Here is a 13,052-nt window from a genome sequence, read left to right as displayed (position 1 = left end):
TAAAAGAGGTGCCTTATATTCTTACACACGTGCCATTTTTTTATTTGTTTATAACTAGGATGGATGTGACATCAGATATATGTGCATCCATCAAACATGAGAAGAGCTGTGCTGGATCTGACCAAGGTCCGTCTAATCCAGCATTCTGTTCACTTGGTGGCCAAGAGCCTCCTTGAACTCATTTGGGACAAGGACTCTCATCACCAGGTGTGAAAGTTCTAGTGTGATCTAGCGGCCTGCTAGACAGTCAGATTTTGTAACTGGATAAATGTCCCATGTTTGTCGCAGACATCATGTTTGTTGTCTTTGAGCAAATCACTGTCTCTAAATCTCAGTTCCCCGTGTATAAAATTGACTGGTGGGCTTATCTTGCAAGGTTCTTGTGAAAACAAATGTGATAACTACATCACATGTTGCAGATTAATAGTGCAGTCCTGTGTGTGTCTACTGTGCCATAAACCCTATTGACTTCAGTGGGACTTATTCCCAGGTAAGTGTACCTTGTTGAGGAGGGCTGGGCATCACTCTGTTCCCAAAACAGTGATTCTTCAGGAAGCTGCAATTTAGAGACACAGTTTAGCCTCTCATGGGTGGTCAGACTCCATAATAGCACAAACTTTTCATAAGGGCTTTGCAGTTTTCAAACACAAGCTCTCCAACTTGATGCCAGAGAGTCAATATTGAACTGTGGAATTCCTCCACCCATACCCTTTGAGAACAACATTCTTTACTCATTTACAATACCCTATTTCTTCGATTCTAAGACACACTTTCCCCCCCCTTATAAACATCTCTAAAAATGGGGTGCATCTTAGAATCGTGGGTGTGTCTTAGGGGTTTTTTTTTTCTGTTGGTGGTACTGAAATTAGTGTGCGTCTTACAATCGATGGCGTCTTACAATCAAAGAAATACGATATGTCTTGGCTGCCGTTCATGGTAGGTGCCATACAACAATAAAATACATAATAAAACCTGGTGCGGTATTAAAAATGATAAAAACAGCAACAATAGCAAACCTATCTGGATGACCAGAGTAAAATAAATAAGATGTTCTTGTCCTTTATGAGTGAAACTGCAAGCACTCTCTTCAGCATGATGAAACTTCGATGGGGCCAGGTGAAATTTCTTTGTGGTCTGGATTTATCCCACAGACTCCCAAGTCAGCCATCCCTAAACTACATAAATAAGTAACAGCTGTAGTAGGCCGGGGCTTGCTCTTGCAGGCTGGCTGAAGTTTATGGCTTGCTTTGCCTACCCAAGCCAAAAGAGGTTTCTTTCCCCTATATCAACAAATAAGAATGGGGTTATTTTATTCCTTATTACTTGTAGGAGAACCACCTCGGGCAGCGTCCCATAAAGTCTCTGAGTTCCGAAGCAGAAAGCGGACGTTTGAAGAGGCTCTCTCAGCTGGGGATTTGGTTAAGGACTCCACTGCTGTAGGTTGTGGCCCAGGCCTGGGAAAGGGCTCTCAAGGTCCTGTCCTCACTGAGGCTGAGCCGGAAGCTGTGGACCGTGCTACTCTGAACAGCGAGGAGCCAGAATGCCTCTCGACGCTCACAGAGGCTGCAGAAGACCCTCCACAGCTGCTTATCCAGAAGAATGATACTGCTCAGAGTATGTTTTTCAGTCCCCGCGTTGCAGCTTTTTCATTGAAGCAGTGATGGTTTAGACCGGGGGGGGGGGGGTTCTATTGTTCATTACATTTTATATCCTGCCTTTCCTTCAAGAAGCTCAAGGCAACATGCATGGTTCCCGAGTCCCTCATTTTATCCTCACAACAACTCTGTGAGGTAGGTTGGGCTGAAAGAAGATGACTGACCCAAGATCAGTCAGAAATTAGTCAGTGTGAAAGGTGGAATCCTCACGGAAGTTCTCAACGGGTGCCTGGGCTTTTAACACTGCAAATGCAGGCGCACATGTCTGAATGCTCCTCCATAGGGACAGGCAGTTTGCATATTGATGCAAATGTACCATATTCGCACGCCTGAAATCAACAGGAGAAGCGGGACACAGTTCCCCGTCAGTATTTGCACTTCTCCGGATTTTTGGATGCAATTCTCCAAACCAACAAAATACAAAAATGGGTATATATAGTGTACGGATGTGCTTCTGTTGGGAGAAATGCATACAGAAATCCATGTGAATTTCCATGTGGCCTTTTTAAAAAAATTCTAAGTGGGGTGGAAATGGGATGGATTTAAACTGAAGGCTGGAAAAATAAGAAGCTGAGAGAAATTGAGCATATCGCAGTGAAGGCTGCATTAGAAATCTCCTGACATGCTTGTTTCCTATATGCAGAGTGTGTGTGTGTGTGTATGTATGTATGAAGAAGCCCCTCCGTCATGGAGCCCCTCGCAGTCAGAAGTGAAAGCGCCCAGATGCAGGTTGACCCTTTCAGAGAGAACGGCTAAAAGGGGTCCTTGGAGGCAGGACGTTTACCAGCTACCACGTTTTTCATCCTTTGAAGGAACCGAATTGTTGTAAGAGCTGTTTCTTACTTGCTTTCCTCCCTGCCCCTGGTTATGACAGCTCCGAAGGCAAAGCGGCGTCGGCGGCTTGAAGCCGTGAAGAAGCTAGACTTTGGGATAGAGGAGGATGCTACCTTTGAAGCCTCCCCGCAGGTGGATAGGAAAACCCTTTCTCCAAGGGCCTCTTCCGCGCCACAGGATTCAAGGTCAGCTCTCTGACGGGAAGGAAGGGGAACGTTAGTGAAGAATTGCTGCTTCTCAAACGAAAAGAATCGCTCACGCATTCATGGCAGTCTGAAAATTAAAAACTTTTTGTGCTGCATGGGGGAAAATGCCACTAGTGGGCTGAGATGGGGGAAATGGATAGATTTAGGAAGACAGGAGATGTGTAGATGTGTCGACCTGACTTCAGGGGAAGGAGAACCAGCAGAACCAGTAGAACTTCATTTCCTAGTTGGCTGTCAAAAGCTAGAAAAATACTGTGGGCACATTATACTACCCTCGGGTTTCTCCGCCTTAGTTCCAAATTGAAACGTGGCGTGAGCCCCGCTTAGGAACTCTTGAAGACGAGACGAACAGGGAACAGCCAAACGAATGGCCTTGATTGTTTAGTCTTCGCTGTGATGATGGGGAAGCTAAATGGAGTCTTGGCCATTACTAGGGTCCCCAGAGCCACCACCATTTGGTTAAAAGTAGGGCTGGGGCAGAAAACCTCAAAATGGGGCTTCTCCTTGGAATTCCCAGTAAGACTCAGCAATGGGGTGTTCAGCTCAAGAACTTCAGGAGCTGCTTCTCTGCGCTTTTTTCTGAATCACTTCCTTTGAACTCGGACAAGGCAATTCACCCGCAGGGGCGCTGGGTGCCTACAGGGCCTTGCAGGTGGAGCTTACCTTGCTACAGTTCATGGAACCTGGCTCTTGACTCCGTGGAGCGCGTTACCAGTGGGCAAAGCTGTCTCTCCGGGTATGCAAGAGAAACGGATCTTTCTCTAGGCAAATGTGGCATCCGGATGGCTCAATAGATGGTTCAAGGGACTTTGTGTTTGGAAAGTGAGGCATCGGGGCAGAGTGGAGAATTGTTCTAAGAACTGTATTAGGCCAGGGTGGCTGGGGATGATGGGAGTTGTAGTCCAAGTTGGGGGTGGCTCTTAGGAAGAAGTCAAAAAAGCCCATCAGATCCTGGATTATTCCCAGGGCTGAGACCCACAAGGGTGAGTGAGGGATGTCTAGGGTGAAAGCATGAACAAGTGCTGCCCAAACCCCACGGCACTGATGGGGGTTGCAAAAAAAGGAGCAAGTCACTTCATGATTTAGAGACTGGACCCAGGATGAGTCAAAACAAAGGGAACAGTAGTTGAGTAGAAGCAGGATTTTACTGCAAACAAAAGGTGCCCTCGAGTAGCGCTTGACCTGGTTGACCAGTCTAGGAGGTGGGGATGCTTTAGGATTGGACCAAATTTCCCTCCGGGTCTCTGGCTTGGCCGATTCAGAGGTACTGGGTCAGGTAGCTAGGTCGTGCCACAGCACCTTTGCATTCTTTGATAGATGCAGGGAGCAACTCCTTTTAACCTAGTCCAGGAGGGAATCAGGATAATGCCAGGGAGACACGCAGCGCACAATACATGCGTCCAGTGGAGACGTTGGGGGTGGTCCTGAATAACGGGGGGTTGAAGTAAAGCGATGTTGCAATTAAGTCCGTCAAAGTTATCTGTGGCTTGCGGGGACGTCAGTATCTTTCGCCAAAATCTGTTCCGTTGTCAAAGCATGCTTTTCCGAGGAGTGTTGTTAATCCTGTTGACGGCTGTCTTCTTTCCTGGGCTCTCTGGTGAAGGACTCCAAGGCTCAAGGGCGCAGGCGACGTGGGCGTGAGCGGCATGCTCCCCTTGCACGTTACACCGCCGGAGGAGAGGGACTCGAAGAAGGTTCTGAGGCGCCCCCCTGTCCTGGAGGACTACATCAACGTGACCTCTACCAACGGCACCCGCGTCTTTATGGTGGTGAAGGAAGATGGGATGGCGATGCAGGTACCAGTTGGACCACGGGCTGAGCTCCATGAAAGCTCGCCACGCCCCCTCTGTTTCACTGAGCCGCCTCGGGTGGGGGAAAGCAGGTGACATCCTGCCCTCCTGATGAGTCGGCAACACAGACCTGGTACGTTTGCATAAATACCTTCTCTGTTTTCTGCAGCCCTCCAACTCTCTTCACTGGAACAAGTCGAGACCTCTTCATCTACTGGGAGTTCCCTTCTCCTATCTAAAGGAGCAAGTGGCTGAAGAGGTACGCCCTCCCCAACCCACCCACCCACCTGCTAATTTCTGTTGAGGTCCATAGCCAGATGTAGCTCTCCCCCTTTGAAACACCCCAAAGCAGCTTTTTAATTTTGATTCCACCTTGCTTTTGATCCAGCTCCACTTTTGCACTAGGGGATGAGAGCAGGTCCCAGCTTGAGTGTTTATTGGGAGAGGAACAGGCAGACAGCAGTGGTAGAGGTAGAGTGCAGGGAGGAGGGGGAGGGGGGTTAGTCCTAGCATTGCTGAGTTGGCCCTGTGTTGAGAGAAACCACAATTAATAGATTCACTAGTTGGCAAAAAGTTTCTGAAGGGGGAAAGGGATGGGGGAGGGGCTCTACTGCTGCTAAATTGGTATAATAATAATAATAATAATAATAATAATAATAACAACAACAACAACAACAACAACGCCCTTACCTCATCAGCATAGCAATACCTAATGACAAAAATGTTGTAGAAGAGGAAAAGAAAGAGAATATACACCACTGGCTATAGAAGTATGGCAACAGGAAAAGGTCACAATTAATCTGTTATCAGTCACAGTCATCACATCAAAAAACTAGGCAGAAAACCTTCAGAAACTGGGCCTACCAAAATACATCCACACCGACATCCAGAAAGCAGTCTTTCTGAAAACAGGCTCAGTTGTCAGGAAGTTCCTGAATCAGTAGCAAAGCCCATCATGTCCGTCTAGAACAGCCTTTCTCAACCTGGGGCGCTCCAGATGTGTTGGACTACAACTCCCAGAATGCCCCAGCCTGCTGGCTGGGGCATTCTGGGAGATGCAGTCCAACACATCTGGAGCGCCCCAGGTTGAGAACCACTGGTCTAGAAAAACCACCACGAGAAAGAACAGAGAAATAATATATCCCTCCCTTGTACTAAAAGTGCCCAGAATGTCATACAGCATAGTCATAAGACCAGATAATATAAGGATGATTCTTGAAAGGACCTTGGAGATAATCTAGTCCACCCCTCGCTCAGTGCAGGCGCTACACTGCAAGCATATGACGGATGGCCCTGGAGCCTCTGCTGAAGTATCTCCAGTGAAGACGAACCCACCACTTCATGAGACAGTCTGTTCCACTGCTGCACAGCTCTCACTGGCCAAATAGTTCCTCCCACTATTTAGCCAAAATCTGTTTCCCTGCCATTTCCACCTGCTGGTTCTAGTCCTGCCCTCTGGCGCAACACAGGACAAGCCTGCTCCATCGTCTTCATGACGGCCTTCCAGAGATTGGAAGACCACCATCATGTCTCCCCTCAAACTTCACTTCTCCAGGCTTAAACAAGTCCAACTCTTTTAACTGTTCCTCCTAGGACTTGGCTGCCTGGCCCCTCACCATCCTGGCTGCTGTTCTCTGCAAGTAAAAAGGGCAGGAGAAGGCAGCTAAGGACATTTGCAGCCAGTAGTGGAGTAGGCTGCGGAGGTCGTGCCGCAAAGGCCCATGGGATACGTGCTGGGAGCAGGCAGGAGGACTAAGGTGGGGAAGCCACAGAACACCTGGGTTGTCTTCAGGGAGTAACGTGGCCTAGTGAGCGAGCAACCAACCCACCGCCGCTTAATTTCAGAGTGGCTTATCGTGATGCGCAAAGCGGCCCAGAGCACGGCAGAGTAGAGCGTTCCTCTGCAGTGTTCCAACCCGCAACTGATCTCCTGTGCCAGGGTGCAAAACCACCAGAAGTACTAAAGAGCACACGCCGGATACCTTACTGCACTTTAAGAATCTGTGCAAAACGTGAGTGGGTCCACATAAGCAATGCTTAAAACGCTTGAAAGCTAACGGACGTCACGGCCCCACTAGAGATGCAGCAGTATTCAAGGGTTGGTAGACAATAACACCCAGTAAGAAATCCGAGAACTGAATTACGCTCATATTTTGCTGGAATAGAAGGTACTGAATTCAAGTTCTTGCGCACACATGTTAAAGTAGAAGGCACTGAATTCTACAGGCATCCGGTAACGTCCCATTTCTTGAAACGCCTTTAGATGCTGTCACTAAATTACTAGACGCTGCAAAGAACATAATAAGCAAATCCCCATAAGGGGGTTCAAGTAAGTCACAAATGAAGTCCTCACTTGAGCCCTTCTAAAATGTATTTCCTGCTGCACCCCCCCACGCTTCTCCTGATCGTGCTTCGCCGCGTTTTGTGAATGCGTTTGGCTGTATCCTGTCTTTGCTTTTCAGCGCCAGAGGCAGATCCTTGAGTCTTCGCAGCAATTGATGGAGGTTCTGAACAGGTGGGCTTGGTAGAGCTTCTTTGGGGAGCCATCGAGGTACATAGAATTATAGAATTGTTGAGCTGGAAGGGGCCTCTAAGGCCATCGAGTCCAACCTCCTGCTCAATGCAGGAATCCACCCTAAAGCATCCCTGACAGATGGTTGTCCAGCTGCCTCTTGAATGCCTCTAGGGTGGGAGAGCCCACAACCTCCCTAGGTAACTGGTTCCATGGTCGTACTGCTCTAACAGTCAAGAAGTTTTTCCTGATGTCCAGCTAGAATCAGGCTTCCTGTAACTTGAGCCCATTATTCTGTGCCCTGCACTCTGGTTTCACCCTGTGAGACCACTGGTCTCTCTAGCTTGGCATTAGCTATACTGGCTGCCAGTAGCTCTCCAAAGTTTCAGATAAGAGAAATCAGGAACTAACATAGGCAAAGCACGTGCTCAACTGCTATGCTGCAGTCTTGTCCTTTAAGAAAAGAGGAACACGGGAAACTGCTTTCCACTGAGTCAGGCCCATAGGATCATCTAACTTAGCTGGGGATGCTAGGAATTGTAGTCCAACACTTTTGGAGGGCGCCAGGTTAGGGAAGGCAGGTGTCCACCCTGTGAAACCTACTACATTCAGCTTCTCAAGATCCTCTGCTTTAATTTTAAAAGGACGAGTTTCCAGCCCTTTACGTCTTGAAAAGTATACTTGAACGCTGTCAGGCAATACCTGTTGAAACCTCAGAAGAACAGAATTAGTGAACAAGACTGCCGCAGCACCCCAAGTAGCAAACTAGAAATAAATTACGCAAACTAAAATATGTAAAGATCCTCAATTTGCCTAGTCCGTCCAGGCTGGAGTATTGGACTTCGGTTGGTGCCAGATTTCTGTTATTCTTGTAATGTTCCAGTATTGGAGGCAGTATGCCTATATACACCAGTGGCTGGGGAACATGGGTGGGTGGGTGCTGTTGCACAGTCTCCAGCTTTGTGGGTCCCTGATAGACAGCTGGTGGGCCACTGGGTGGACAGAGTGCTGGACTAGATGGACCCTCGGTCTGATCCAGCCTCAGGGCTCTTCTTATGTTGTTAAACATGGAGTAACAAGCAGCCCTGTCCTGGCTCCTGGAAGGAGAGGATGTTTCCAGAGAGACAGGGGTCGCTCGACCAACACATTTCCTGAGCGAACGTCCCTCTTTCTCCTGGGATTGGGAATTTCAGCCTTGAATACACAGGCAGGAGTCGGTTGTGGGGACGGGACGATTTTGTGCCTTGCCAAAAGCTTGCATCTCCATCCCACGTAAAGCGGTGAGGGCCATTTCAACTGAACTCTTCAACTTTCCTTTTCGCAGCTGTCTTGGGGAAGAGGACACCCAAATCGAGGCCGCAGCGCCCAGCGAGGAGGAAGAGAGCAACGGCCAAGCAGAAGAGAACGGGTCGGCTTTGCACTGCCTCTGGGTTGACCAGTTCACTCCCAGGCACTACGTAGAACTGCTCAGTGACGACGTAAGAGTCCCTCTTCAGAGGTTGCTGCGAGGCGACGCTGCCATTGCACCCGTTGCAAGTGCCTTGCACAAGCACAGCAATTGCTCCTGAGTGCAAGATTGCTTTAGGGTGCAATTCCAGGCAGACAGAGAAGTGCCCTACAACTGCCTGTCTGGGGAATGCTGGGAGCTGTAGGACTTTTCTCTGTCTAAACATGCATACAATTCCGCCATTAGAGAATCCTGGCTTTCTTTCCCAGTTTTCCTTTCTTTCTAAGTTGCTAATCCTTTCGTTACAACATCTGTTGAAAGTTTTGAAGTGGGAGATGAGAAAGCTGGGCTTTTAGTGAGCGGCACCGCTTTTTGCTCTTTCCCAGGAGTTTGTGTTTCTTCAGTCTTCTGTATTACTCCTGTAGCTGGCTTCTAGTTGTGGAAGAGTATGCAAACTTCTGAGTCACACAGAGCACTTTGTCGGATTTCTGTCTTACCTGTGTCATTTAACTGTGCATGCTCCTGCACAAACAAAAATGAGAGCTGTCTTCTCCCCGTTTTAAACCTTTGATGCCCTGCTCATTTATTTATTTTATTTTATTTTATTTTATTTTATTTTATTTTATTTTATTTTATTTTATTTTGCATTCTTGCTGAGTGATTTCCATGCATTTTATGTGTGTTGTCCTCCTCTTCGGGCTGCCAGTACACAAACCGCTGCCTCTTGAAGTGGCTCAAACTCTGGGACATGGTCGTCTTTGGGAAGGAGAAGCCGGCCAAGAAAGCCCAGCCCAGCTCTGAGGCCCACCCGCCCTCCAGGTATCCCAAAGAGCAGCAGAGCAAGTGGAAGACCAAAGCCCAGTTAACGGAGGAGATGCTGGAAGCTGAGCTGGACCAGCACAACCGACCAAAATACAAAGTGAGCGCGGGGTGGGGTGGGGGTGAGGGTGGCAGACCGGTCCTGGGGGTGAGGGGGGCAAAGGCTTAGTGGAATTCACGGCTCACCCTCGTTAGAGTTTAATAAATGCTTAGAATTTATATAGCGCTTTAGAGCAGGAGTGTGGAATTCCATTTGGGGGGAAGCTCTTGGGGCTGCATTTTAGGGACAAAAGAGGCAGGGGCAAAAATCCCGGCATGCTGCAGAATCCACACTTCCTTACAATTAGATGAAAGTGGGGAACAGACCCCACCAAGGAGAAAATGTTTCTCGGGGAATATGTTCCTTTCCAGTTGCTTTTTTCTTTCCTTTTTAAAGATTGTAGGAAGGTGCCCTGGATTTTGGCAGTCTTGTCACCTTCTATTTCTGTTCCTCGCAGGTGGCCCTCCTGTGTGGCCCCCCTGGCTTGGGGAAGACCACTTTGGCTCACGTTATCGTGAAGCATGCTGGGTATAACGCAGTGGAGATGAACGCCAGGTGAGCTTTCTCCTGCACTTCTAGTCAAGTCAGACAAACCTGCTGTAAGGCGTGCGGTCCAGCGTGATGTACTGGGATTGGATGCAGGATTTGGACTCAGGCATCACAGGTTCAGAGCCCCTTCACAGCTCTGGGACTCGGTTCATGTGGTTTTGCATCTGTAAAATGGGCATGACAGGGATGTCATTTACAGGATCCGCGTGGTATACAGAGCTGGCTGGCGGGCTTTGTTTGTATAGATAGCTCCATCTGTGCATGAAGCTTTCAGAGTACGAGAAGACAGGCTTCTGCCCTCAGGAGCTTACAATCTCAATTTCGTTAACAGAAGGAATGTGGTTGTTTCTGTTGCAGAGGCTCACTTATAGTAAGAGCAAGGAAACTAGGGCATTGTGTAATGGAGAAGGAGGCATTGCAAAGAAGTAAGAGAGGGCTGGCATCTGGGATGGGAAGATTTTGTTAAATTCATTCAGTCTGTGTTTCACGTACTGTCAGGCACATTCTGTTCTGACTTCTGCTCATTGAAGGATTTGGGTTTTTTTAGAGATGTAGGGGGATTTTGCCTCATTGCAAATGTGCATTTATGCTAATGCGCACGTTTGCCAAACCAGTGCGCAAAGCCTGTGCAATCTCAGAATGCACAGGTTGGATTTGTGGAAATCTTAACTCATTTGAATCCATTGCAGATTTCTCCAACCTCTTTAAATGTCATTCAGATGTCCTGAAAGGCAGTTGCGGGCGTAGCAGGCAGCAAGGGTGGGGTCTTTTTAGGGAGCAGGGGAGCTGGGGAAGGGGTGGATCTGGAGGAGCAAAGCGCACATGTGGGGATGTGTCAGGCTATAAGAATGGGGACAAGGCTGCGCTGGACTTTGGAGGTGAGGACAAGGGCCTTTGCGCAGGATCAGAAAGAAAGCTAGAATAGGGATTGGCTTAGTTCAGACAACACGTTTCTCAACGGTAGTTTTAGAACTCCACGGTGGAGTTTTTACACAACCGTTGAGAAATGTGTTGTCTGGTGGGAAAACACTCCCCGCTAAATATCCATGTTGTGCAGAGGAGAGTTCCTGCACAACCGTTGTGTGGAGGGCTCCGTGGAGTTTTCCATTGCGTTAAGTTGACTTTTCCCACAGGCTACAGAGTTCCCTGGCAAGAGCGGCAAAAGAAGCGAGTGCCCCTCTAGGAGAGCCACTGGGATTGTTTTTTTTCTTTTGCAGCAGTTTTCCCGCCAGACAACACATTTCTCAACGATGGTGTAAAAACACCATGGAGTTCTAAAGCCACCATTGAGAAATGTGTTGCCTGAGCTGAACCATTTACATGCTACTGAAAGCCATGGGATTTGTTGAGTTCACAGAAGACTTTGTAGATGGCCAAGAACCAGAACTCTCCTGAGTGAACCCATTGTTCCATCTTGGTGTCAGAATGAAGAGTCAGTGTTGACTTATGTGGTGAATGCTGAATTTGTATCCAGAAATAAATATATATTTCCTCATTTCTTCAACATTCATTGACGTATTATCTGAGTTTTCAAACCATTGACGAAATTCGCATGCAAATGTTGCCGTTTGCCACATTTCAGACCATCACTGTTGGCTTTCTCTTCCCCCTCCCCTGGTAGGAGCCTCCACATACGAACCCCAGGAATAATAAATCTATATAGTTCAGTTCATGGTTTGCAACGAATTGGAGCAACAAACTCTAAGGTAGCAAAGAGTCTTGAGGAATTTTAAAGACTTAACTGATTTATAGCAGAATAAGTTTTTGTGTGGAGCCTGCTTCCTCAGACGGACTGTCCGTCTCTAAGAGGCCAAAGTTCCAGAGAATTCTTCCTCCATCCGCTTCCACCTGCTTCTTTAACCCAGGATTTTTGTTTCAGCGATGACCGCAGCCCAGATCTCTTCAAAACACGAATTGAAGCTGCCACCCAGATGAAGTCAGTGCTGGGAGCCAATGAGAAGCCCAATTGCCTGGTCATTGATGAGATAGACGGTGCCCCAACGGTAAGTTAATCTTGCCCACTGGCCCGGCGCGCTCGTCACGTGCTCCTCTAGATCTGTTAAACTGGCCTGTTCTGCTTTTCAGGCATCCATCAATGTGCTGTTAAGCATAATCAACCGGAAGGCTGTTGAGGCCGAATCAGAAAGCGGCACTGGCAAAGCAGGTGGGACAAAGAGGAGGAAGGAAGGCAGCCTCCTGTTGCGGCCAATCATCTGCATTTGCAATGACCAGTAAGAGGTTTAGTTATTTATTTATTGCATTTCTAGCCAGTCCGGGCCCAATTCAAAGTGCTGGTATTAACATTCAAAGCCCTAAAAGGCTTGGGGCCAGGTTATTTGAAGGAATGCCTCCTCCCATATGTGCCTGACCAGACCTTAAGATCATCCACAGGGGTCCTTCTCAGTGAGCCCCTGCCAAAGGAAGTGAGGCAGGTGGCTACTAGGAGCAGGGCCTTCTCCGCTGTGGCACCCCGGCTGTGGAACAAGCTCCCCAGAGAGGTCCGCCTGGCGCCTACACTGTACTCCTTTCGTCACCAGCTGAAGACCTTTTTATTTTCTCAGTATTTTAACACTTAATTTAACTTAAATTTAAACTTTGCTGTTTTAATTCCATATTTTAACCTATATCAATTTTTGCAGTGTGGTTGTAATCCTGGTTGTGCTTTTTATATTGTATTTTGTATTCGTGTTTTTAGATTGTTGGTTGTTTTTATGCTCTTCATGGATTTAATTTTTGTGAACTGCCCAGAGAGCTTCAGCTATTGGGCGGTATAAAAATGTAATAAATAAATAAATAAATAAATAAATAAATAAATTTCTATACTGCCCAATAGCCGAAGCTCTCTGGGCGGTTCACAAAAGTATCCTCTGAGCAAGAAAACGTGTGTGTGTGTGTGAGAGAGAGAGAGAGAGCGTGTACACACTGCCTGCTGAGATGAAAGCAAAGTATTGTGAGAAATAACACTGGACACCTTTGCTGGTTACTGTATATGAGAAAAATGGGTTAACTGCATTAACACTATTAGTTTTCTCAAATTAAAAAAAAAAGCTTTTATTTTTATATTAAAAGTTCTTAAGGAGAGGTCTTAGATTTAAAATTTTAGTCTTAATGTTTTTAAAGCAAATATTTTCATAATACCTAGTCATCTTAATTTTTAAAGCTGAACATTGAAAATTCCATCACGTTTCCAATTCTGAAAA

The 13,052-nt window shown here is 47.3% G+C and overlaps 2 protein-coding genes across 2 annotated transcripts in view; one reads left to right on the top strand and one right to left on the bottom strand.

Moving 5' to 3' along the window:
- LOC134410259 (uncharacterized) overlaps window positions 1-13,052 on the bottom strand; it is a 365,840-nt gene that overhangs the window by 262,385 nt on the left and 90,403 nt on the right. The window lies entirely within an intron of this gene.
- CHTF18 (chromosome transmission fidelity factor 18) overlaps window positions 1-13,052 on the top strand; it is a 48,318-nt gene that overhangs the window by 1,621 nt on the left and 33,645 nt on the right. The window contains exons 2-11 of the mRNA XM_063143556.1: window positions 1,330-1,614; window positions 2,530-2,674; window positions 4,299-4,491; window positions 4,655-4,744; window positions 6,948-7,000; window positions 8,322-8,475; window positions 9,151-9,363; window positions 9,761-9,858; window positions 11,732-11,855; window positions 11,938-12,083. Coding sequence (XP_062999626.1) covers window positions 1,330-1,614; window positions 2,530-2,674; window positions 4,299-4,491; window positions 4,655-4,744; window positions 6,948-7,000; window positions 8,322-8,475; window positions 9,151-9,363; window positions 9,761-9,858; window positions 11,732-11,855; window positions 11,938-12,083 — 1,501 coding nt within the window. The remainder of the gene's footprint in view (window positions 1-1,329; window positions 1,615-2,529; window positions 2,675-4,298; window positions 4,492-4,654; window positions 4,745-6,947; window positions 7,001-8,321; window positions 8,476-9,150; window positions 9,364-9,760; window positions 9,859-11,731; window positions 11,856-11,937; window positions 12,084-13,052) is intronic.

The sequence above is a fragment of the Elgaria multicarinata genome, chromosome 17 (genome assembly GCF_023053635.1).
Source record: "Elgaria multicarinata webbii isolate HBS135686 ecotype San Diego chromosome 17, rElgMul1.1.pri, whole genome shotgun sequence".
Classification (NCBI taxonomy): domain Eukaryota; kingdom Metazoa; phylum Chordata; class Lepidosauria; order Squamata; family Anguidae; genus Elgaria; species Elgaria multicarinata.
This window is presented reverse-complemented; position numbering and strand designations above follow the sequence as displayed.